Below are 10,116 nucleotides of genomic sequence, written 5' to 3' on the forward strand. Positions count from 1 at the left end.
TTGTTGTTGTTGTTGTTGTTTAAATAGGAGATACTACTTGCTAGTTGCTACGTTTCTTGTATTTTAGACTTCATGCCTTTTGTTAGACTTATCAGTGATGATTTTGGTTTTTTTAGAACTTATATATGACTTTGGTAATGATTTATTATTGGTTCTGTGAACTTTTTGTTTAATGGCATGTATACATATTATAATTTTACGTAATCTTATGATTTACAATTCTGATTTGATTTGTACATTTGAATTCGATAACCATGGTCTATATAGATTTGCAATCGCATTGATAGGTTTTTAATCTAAAGTTCAATAACCATTAGACTTAAAATCTCTTAAAATTGTGTATATCTTTCCCTTAAACTGTACCATGTTTCTTTGAAAAGAAGTCAAATATGCTGCATTCTATATAGTAGAAGGGGTCAGTTAGTTAAGCAAATTTGCATCTTTGTATGGAGAGAAAGAAAGGAAAAAAAAGTGCTTTAGATTGAAGCATAAAGGGTATCCAAGATGATTTTGTTCTGTGCTAACTTCCAAAATTGCCTCTGAACACTGAAATCTTATACAAAGATTCCGAAGGAGAATTCTTATCCTATTTAAGGTAAATCCAGCAAGCAAGTAGGCATGTTGATGGCAGTAATTACCCATAGCTAAGGCACCGAATGCATTTATTGTTGGACAGGACCACCAATTTTTCCATAAGAATAATAATGCTCTATGCATAGGGTACCCCCATGTGAGAAGTTTGTTTCTAGGGGGTTAAAAGAGTTCGTGCCAACATTTTCACTATTTATTATTTCCTATGCCCTAAAAAGTTAGTGCCAAATAGCCCAAATTCTCATTCCACTAGTAAGAAGAATTAACAGCAACCACCAATTTCAATTTACATCTCAGTAAAAAAGATTACACCAAGCTGTGTTTCCCTTGCCCCAAAATTTGATGGCTACCGCACTCACTGTCAGAATCAGAATCAGCCAAGACTATAATTTGGCTGATTCTGTGTTTTGATCTTCTAATGCAACAGTACCAATAGGCTAAATGATTGGAAAGATTCTACGTTAATTATCCAATAACAATGACAATCGATTGAGATGAAGTACTAGCAAGTAATTGTTTATGATAATCCATATTTTTTTATACATTTTTCATTTTTTTTATGCTGTATTTTCCCCTTAATATTAATCTTAATTTCTAAGGAATAGGAAGTGGATTTGACGACTGTATTCAACCGTGGTAATCATACAGACATACAGAAAACAAATCCTTCTCATGGAAATAGTGTAAGTTTCAAGGATTGAATTCTTCCAATTTTTTTTTTTTACTTGAGAGAAAAAAATATAATTTTTTATTATTAATTTTATAAATAAGACAAAAAAAATTCAAAAATTAAAAATTATATTTTATTCTGTTAATTAAAAAATATTGAGAGGATTTATTCCTTAGGTCTCGTATATATACAGTACATAGTAATTAACCACTTCAGCTAGAAAACTAACTAAAATGACAAATACTTCGGCCAACTATTACTCCAACTTTAAAATGGGATTGGTGCCATTTAATAATGACATAGTATGGATCAAGGGCCACCGAAAGTAACAAATAATAAGAAAACAATCGATCTTCTCCCAAATGAAATGGCTTAAAATGGTAAGAAATTGAAAATTTGACGAACAATTAGACTGAACCACAACCAGGCACAAAACAGAATATTGAGGAGAACCATAGATGAGCATTGATCAAGAGTCAAGACAAAATAGGTATTGTGGAAGTAATCACCTTATTTTTTATCTCAACAGCATCAGAAGAATAAAAGAAACCGGTTTCCAGCTAAAAAATCAAATAAATATAAAATAAAAGGATTTAAGAATTTTATTGCCTCAAATTTAGGGGTAGGTTTGACTTTGAGGCTACCAGTCAATTTTGATGATTTCAAGTTTCAACCAATGTTTGTCTTATTTCATAATCATATACCAAAGACGAACCTAAAAGTGTCTCAATATGACAAAGTAAGCTATAAAATTGAATGGGTACATAAACTCAATTTTCAGCTTCACAAGCTCACTTACGCATTCGCTTACATTCAAATCACACACCACCAAAAATAAATTACATCAGCAACAAATAGAAAACTACAATGGTAATAATCAGCTAAAAATACACGCACTACAAAAGACACCGAATAAAAATACAGTAATAAAGGAAACAGCATTTCAAATTCCCTTTATTTCCTAACTATAATAAAAAATGACTAAAAATTTCTCTTTTTCTTGTAAGAAAAATATTAAAGCAACACATATAATTTAAGAAACTTTTTTTTTGTCTTTTTTTTTTTTTGTCTTTTTATTACAGAACTCACAGTTTACAGCAATGAAAACCCAAAGCACAAAGCCATAACCACGAAGATGACGTTACCGTACCTGACGCCGTCAAACCTAACGGCGCCGTTACCGTCGTCAGCGCTCTCATCGGCGGCATCACTGGGCGAATCCGCAGGCGCTGATTCCTCATCTGCCGGCGCGTCGGCTGCCTTCTGCTTCTTCTTCTTTCCCCCTTTCTTCGGGGATGCAGGAGCGTCGGCGGCGGCTGGTTCCGGAGCGGGCGAGGGCGAAGGAGACGGAGCCAGGGCCTTGAAAAGCTCCCTGGGAAGCAGAACCTTATCAATGGTGTAGATCGCGAGCGGGTCTTCGTCAATGAGCGTGCCAGTGATCTTGGCAGTAACAATCTTGGTCTTGAGCGTGACTTGATCACCGTCATTCTGCACGGTGAAGTCGAACTTGCTGGCTCCATCGGTAGCAAGCGTGTTCATCAAACCATTGTTTGACTTCAACATAGCCATGCTCTCATAAACAGGCGTAGCATGGTACTCCAGCAACGACGCCTTCCCAGCTGCAGTTAGGTTCTTATACTTTGGTAGGAATGCCTTCAGAAGCCAACAAAACGGTTACAACAAAGTAACTAACTAATTTGTCCAAATTGACAGTTAGGATGTAACTAACTAACTAATTAATGGTGATTACCTTAAAGGCGTCATCCATGGGGCAGAAGACGGTGAGTCCGCCATCCACATTGTCAGAAAAGGTGGACATAGCGTCGGGGGAGGCAGAAAGGGTGTCGGCGAAGACCTTGCAGCCATGGCGGGACATTATGGAAGTGAGATTTTGCTTGCTGGGTGCGGGTGTAGGGGCTTCTGCTGCAGCCGAGGGGAGTGGCTTGCTGATCTGTATTATCGATATGTTGTAAGGGATTTCCTCCAACGATTTCACGAAGAATGCGGACAGGGCGCCGCCGTTATTCTCGGCGCCGAAGCCCACCTTTCCGCCGCGGAGGTCGGTGATGTTGACGAATCCCGTGGAGCCGGGGGCGGTTCCGGTGGCCTGAAACATGGTGGCGGCGAGGGCGGTGCCGTTGGTGATCTGGTGGAGCTTCTTGGCGCCGAAGTAGTCGAGGAGGACGTGGAGGGACAGGATGTTCTTCAGAGTGTAGATGGAAGGGTGCTTCGAGAGCAGCTCGTTCATGGCGGTGTTGTCGATGGCGCACACGGTTATGGTGATTCGCCGGTTGATCTCCGGCGCAAGGTGAGTTAGTGTTAGGTACTTGTTAAAGGTGGAGAAGTCGGGGTGCTTCTCCAAAATGCGGGTAATGTTGTGTGCATGGGTTGTGGCGGCGGCTAAGAGGAGTAGCGCTGCCGCTAGGGCCGCAAGATTCGCCGGCCGGAGAGGCTGCATTTCTGGAAGGTTCCGAAGAAAGAGAATGAGATCTGCAGAGAGCAGTGGAAAGCGTACACTTGAGACTGCAGTGAGGAGACAGAGAGGTGAAGGGGTAGTAATTAGTAAACTAGTAATGAGACGAGGGAGTGAGCGGTATATGGGCCTTGGATTTGGAGATTATTACGACTGATGCCATTGTTAAGAAATGAAATTTATATTTTATGATTATGTGCACGCTTTGTGAAGTTTGAGCAAGGATTAGAAAAAGGGTTTAGCACTTTAGCTACTACGTTTATCATTAATAAAAATTTTTAAATATTTTTATTTAATAAATATATTAAAAATTTAAATTTTTTATATTTCTAATTAAAAAATTTTTATTTTATAATTTTAATATGTACTTTAAAAACATAAAATAGATAAATTCTAAAAAAAATAGGGTAGTAATTAATGAAGTTCTGCCTTTTTTTGTTTAAGATATCAGATTATAAGGTGTAGTTGGCATACTTTGTTTAGGAAATTCTTCGAGAAGAATCTGAACGAGAATCCAAGTGTGAAGATTTGGGATTTGATAAAAAAAAAAAAAAACAACATTGGGAGGCATATAACTATCACGTGAGTTGGAGCTTCTTTTGCTCGATTCTTTGGACTTTGGAGAAGGATTTACAGGGTCTATTTTTAAATAAAAAATAAACATTATAATTACCGATATAGACAAGTTTAAGAAATTTTATTTTATAAACCTCCTTAAGACGTGTCTCGTCCTGGCTATAGACGAGTTATTTATACTAAGAGTGCTAGAAGCAGTAATTTTTATAATTTATAATTATCAAATAGTTATTAATAATATTTTTAATAGTGTAAGATTTTATTTAATGATATGAGATTACTTATTTTTTTTTATTAATTACATATTAGTCAAAATTTAATAAAGTTACTGATCTCTTAGACTTTTATTATTTATACACCTATTTCGTTTTTATTATAGACAACTTATTTATATATATGGTGAATGCTATGGTATTTAAAATGTGTTGTTTATTTACTAAAAATAGTTAAAAATTAATATTTAATTTAAAAGATATAAAAATAAATAATTTTAAAAAATTTAAAATTTATTACAAAAGAAAAGTTAGACAAAATTTAGACGCCAAATTATAGACACCATAAAATTAGCCTATATATGTATCTTGGGATAGATGAATTATACTGCTGTACTTTTTTACTTATCTTATTTATATGAGAGATGAAATATGTGTATAAGTAATTCGTCCATGGTAAAAATGAGATAAATCATAAAGTGTATAAACATAAATTTCTGACGTGGGTCTAAATCTGAAATTATAATATTTATTTTATTTATTAAAAAATGAAATTAAAGTGTTTAAACATGAAATAGTTAAATCATTTAAAAAAATGATTAAATACTTTAATTATTAACAAATTTTTTATAAATTAATTTTTTATTGATTTCAATTAAAATTTTAATATGTATATTAAACAAACAAATTTTTAATAAATTTTATTATAAAATAATTAAACCCTAAGAAATATAACTATAAAAAAAAGAGTCCTTATTTAAAACAGTCAAAGGATCAATATATCCGATAAAATAATTTTAAATGACTTATAGAAAATAAAATTTATTAGAAACCAAAATATTCAATTTAAAATTCTTTAAAAAATAATTTAAATATTTACTAGTGTTTAAAAAGAAATAAATTAATGATACTCTCTTATTATTTGTTATTTGCAAATTATTCTTAAGCTTTATGAATCCTTTCTCAGAAAAGAATTAATAATAAAAATAGAAAATAATTTAGCTAATATGAATTTTAAAAATACATGTTAAAATTATCAATAAAAAAAATAGTATAGAGATTTAATTAAAAAAGTAAAGACATAATTATTACACTATATGCATACTTGGATCCGTGATGTAACAAGAAACAACAATGGCTTATGTTTCAGCATAAAAGAGAAATTAAAATACACAGTAGATAGATTAAGTTAGGAATATTGTAGCTTAGTAGTAGTGCTACATGCGTACTTTTTGGAATCAATGTCATAGCTACATACATAGGGGAGAAGTAAGTGAGATGAATTTCGTATGTTTGCATTCACTATTCTTTTTCTTTTCCGCACGGTGGGTAAGACCAATATATCCCATTAAATTTATGTATATCATGCCATAGTTTAGAATACTATTGTTGCAAATGTTGAAGTTAGCATCATTTGAAGCTAGCCAAGAAACGTAGAGGACACTCTTATGGTATTGTAAAGAGTGGGAAAATTGAACATATATATGTTATTCGATTGCCGATTACATGTTCTATGTTCTTTAATTAATGGTAATTTTACATATTTTAGGTGCAATTTCATGTGACCGTAACATTACAATTTGCCGACATACAAAAAGTCATGGATGCCCATGTTCTAAGTATCTAAACCACGTTATATATTCCATAAAACGCGCGCGTACCATCATTAAGTAGAAAAACTAATTGCATATTTAACAAAACAGTGGTGAATGGCAGGGTGATTTTGCTGCTTGTTGGATAATATCGTGATAAAAAATTTAAGTTTTTAATGTATTTGTTTTATTTTTATTAAATAAAAATATTTAAAATTTTTTATTAATAATAAATTTATCATATGTGTTTACGATACATGTTAACTAAACTCAATTTTTTAAATCAAATTAAAAAGATATTTTAAAGAGTAAATAATTAAATTAATCTTTAAAAGATTAATAATTCTTCAAATTAGTCTCTGGAAATTTTTTTGATCAAATTCATCCTTCACAAATTTTTAACTTAGTCATGCTAGACCTTTTGTCACTTTGTTTGTTGATGGTGTCGATATTTACTAATGTAACATGTTAAGTGACATTTCAACATACACCTAGGAATCACTTTTAGCTTTATGTTTCTAGAAAAAGCGATGAGTGACTTTGCGAGCTCTGCGAGGGTTTCAACACAAGTTCATGACCTAAAACAACGTAGTACAAAGAAAGTCAAAGATCGGGAGGAGATTGATCTGAACAGAAAAGAAGATAGTATAGAGATGGTTGCGAATGATTCAGCTAGATCTACTATTTCACAGAAAATATCGTATAAAGAAACATTACTTTCCTCTCCTGGGGATGCATGAGAGGGGAATATCGTGGATGTGGCAGAGGAGGAACCTAACCCTGAGGATCGATGGTACATAGATATGGAGGCACAGGAAAAGAAAAATAAAGCTTTTGATCCTTGTCCGACCATTCCGGTATCAAAAGATGAGTTCGATGAATGGTGCAAGCCATGGCATGCTGCTTTAGTTGTCAAATTTTTGGGCAAAAAAGTCGGCCTGGGATTCATGGAACAACGTCTAACTAGGGATTGGGTTAAGAAAGGTAAGATAAATGTTATTGATATGGATCGTGACTATTTTCTGGTTCATTTTTCAGATGAGGAGGACTACTCACACGCTCTCTTGGATGGACTATGGATGATCGCAGTGCATTATCTCATTGTTCAGAGGTGGAGACCATTCTTTCTGACATCGGAGAGTACGGTTAAGAAGATTGCGGCATGGTTCCGTATTCCGAATCTTCCTATAAAGCTGTATAATCATCGGTTTCTATGGCAAGTTGGATCAGCTATTGGAACCATGCTAAAGATTGATCGAGCTACCTCCATTCACTCGAGAGGGAGGTTTGCCAGAATTTGTGTTGAGATTGACTTGACAAAAAAATTAGTTCCGAGAATCTCAGTTTTGGGAAGCACTCTTAATATTGAGTACGAAGGACTTCATCTCATTTGCTTTCAGTGTGGAAAATACGGTCATCGTAGTGATCAGTGTAGCGAAGTCGCTGTACGTGTGGAAGGCTCACCGAAGGATGGGAATGTCGAAACGCCGGTCGAGGAGAAGGAGGGTCAGCCAGAAGGCTCAATCACGGGGGATCTTGCTATCCAGAGCAAGTGCGCGAATCAAGGGGTTAATTGCGTTGATCAGGCTCCTGCTGATTTTGGTCCCTGGATGATGGTCAAACGATCACTAAGGAAAAAAAAAACAGAAAAGATATGATCCTGGTAATAAACGCACAGTTAATACTAATGGCCCCCGTAATAATGAAAAGGAAAATAGGGGGATATGAATCAAGGTTCTGAGGATGGGTCTCGCTTCAACATCTTGATTGATGGGGGTGCGGTTACTGCGCAGGATATTTCTCAACATGATGAACTTCCTCCAAAGGCTCCCATGCAATCTGGGCCTCCAACAAGTCAATCCCAAACTATTGTTACTAAACCAATTATGGCTAAAGAAAGGTTTCTCAAAAAAGGAGCAAGCAAAAACCCCCTAAGCCATTAAAGAAGGCCCAACCACAAGAATAGGCCCAATCCTTCCAAAAAAGGGCTTTAAACTTAAACAAAAAATTATTGAAAAGGCTCCTTTGGCCTTTGATTCTTCTGCAGCGGTATTGCCACAAAGCAAGCCTTCCACTTCAAAGGACCCGTACAAGGAGGACATGGAGCAAGCCATTATGGAAAACATGAGGGGTATGGTGAAGCAACAGTGGGAAGATTTCAATGCTACGAGAAATAAAAATACTAGCCACGGGAGCAATGAAGATACAAGCTCTTCGGGGATTCATCGCTGTGCTCATCATTCGGACCCAGAAAATAGACGGAAATCAGTGATTGTGGGATCGGCACCGGAAAAACCACCTGATGCAACTCCATCGTGTGTGACTGGAACAACTGGCACTCAGAAGAACTCCGTGAATCGGGTTAGCAAAACGGATGGGGCTGATGCCTTAGACCGTGTTTAATTTCTGACTCTTTGGTTCTTGGTAACCTTCCCTTTTTTGTTAGTTTCTCATGAATATTCTTACCTGAAACTGTCGCTGTGTGGGCGGAAAGACGTTTCCTAACCTTATTAGAGACCTTAAGAGAGATTATGATTTGAATTTTTGTCATTCTGTTGGAAACCCATATTAGTGGGGATCAGGGAAGGACCGTCAGGAATAGAATAGAGTTTGATGGCATGTTTGTTGAAGATGCAAGGGGCCAATCTGGGGGTATTTTGTGCTTGTAGAATTTGGATAGTTGGAAAGTAGAAATCCTTCGGCACAACTTCCAATTTGTTCACATGAGAATCCACGGCAAGAACTCATCTCCATGAATGTTGACGGCTATTTATGGCAGTCCTCAGAGATCTTTAAGAAAACAGCTCTGGATGGATCTTGAAATTCTTAGTGAATCTATGAATCTCCCCTGGTGGGTTATTGGGGATTTTAATGCGTATCTGCATGACTTTGAGAGGAAGGGGGGCTCTATTTCTCAGAATAACAGTGCTTGTAGAGACTTTCAAAATTGTGTTTCTAATTGCGGTCTTCTGAATTTAGGCTACTCGGGCTGGCCCTACACTTGGAAGCGTGGTAGTTTGTTTGAACGCCTTGACAGAGGTCTCAGTAATATGGAGTGGCAGATGTGCTTCCCTGATGTTGGAATCAAACATCTCTCTATGTTAAAATCTGACCATTCTCCTCTTCTTCTGCAATTTTCTCATCTTGCCCGTCCCAACAGAAGAAGGAGGCCGTTTCATTTTTTTGCTGGCTGATTATCTTATCCTGATTTTAATAATTTAGTTCAAAGAAGCAGGAAGTTTGAGAACTCTTGGAATAACTGTATGAATGATTTTCAAAATTCTCTCAGAATCTGGAATTCCAATGTGTTTGGTGACATTAATAAAAAGAAATCTAGAATTTTGAGAAGGCAACAGGGCATCACAAACAATATTAGTAATGGATATAATCGGTTCTTAGAAGATCTGCAGGGAAGACTTTGGGCAGAGTATGAAGAGACTTTGGCACAGGAAGAGCTACTCTGGTTTCAGAAATCTCGGTGTAATTGAATACAATTTGGTGACCGTAACACTAAATACTTCCATGGCACTACTATGGCTAGAAGAAGAAGAAATAGAATTGAGGCATTACAAGATGATAATGGGAATTGGATTACAGAGAGTGCTGAACTTGAGATGATGGTAACTTCATTCTATGCTAAGTTATACTTGGATGATACTCCTGACTCTCCTTTTGTCCTGAACCAAAGATTTCCTGGCCTAAGCAATGATGATATAAATCTGATTGGTGGTCACGTTTCTGAGTGGGAAATAAAGGATGCTATTTTTACTATGGGCATCTTTAAAGCACCAAGTAAGGATGAGATTCATGCTGTTTTTAACCAACATAATTGGGATAAGATTGGTGCTGATTTGTGTAGGCTCGTGCAGAATATCTTTAGTAATTCCCACAAGGTGAAAGAGATAAATGAAACTCTCATTGTTTTGATTCCTAAAGTGGAGCCCTCTACTACTTTAAAACAAATGCGGCCGATTAGTTTGTGCAATGTTTCGTATAAAGTTA

The 10,116-nt window shown here is 35.8% G+C and overlaps 2 protein-coding genes across 2 annotated transcripts; one reads left to right on the forward strand and one right to left on the reverse strand.

Annotated features, from left to right (window-relative positions):
• Positions 1-2,035: 2,035 nt before the first annotated feature.
• Positions 2,036-3,830, reverse strand: LOC107616720 (fasciclin-like arabinogalactan protein 1). The gene is made up of 2 exons (XM_088500962.1): positions 3,012-3,830; positions 2,036-2,914 (listed from the first exon to the last, which is right to left on the reverse strand). The coding sequence occupies exons 1-2, from the start codon at positions 3,717-3,719 to the stop codon at positions 2,354-2,356; spliced, it is 1,269 nt and encodes a 422-aa protein (XP_088357088.1). The 5' UTR covers positions 3,720-3,830; the 3' UTR covers positions 2,036-2,353.
• Positions 3,831-6,917: 3,087 nt separating this feature from the next.
• On the forward strand, positions 6,918-7,772 carry LOC107645559 (uncharacterized). Its single transcript, XM_016349621.1, has one exon. It carries the CDS (start codon positions 6,918-6,920, stop codon positions 7,770-7,772), a length of 855 nt encoding a protein of 284 aa, XP_016205107.1.
• The last annotated feature ends 2,344 nt before the right edge of the window (positions 7,773-10,116 follow it).

The sequence above is a fragment of the Arachis ipaensis genome, chromosome B1 (assembly GCF_059453495.1).
Source record: "Arachis ipaensis isolate K30076 ecotype BB chromosome B1, ASM5945349v1, whole genome shotgun sequence".
Lineage (NCBI taxonomy): Eukaryota > Viridiplantae > Streptophyta > Magnoliopsida > Fabales > Fabaceae > Arachis > Arachis ipaensis.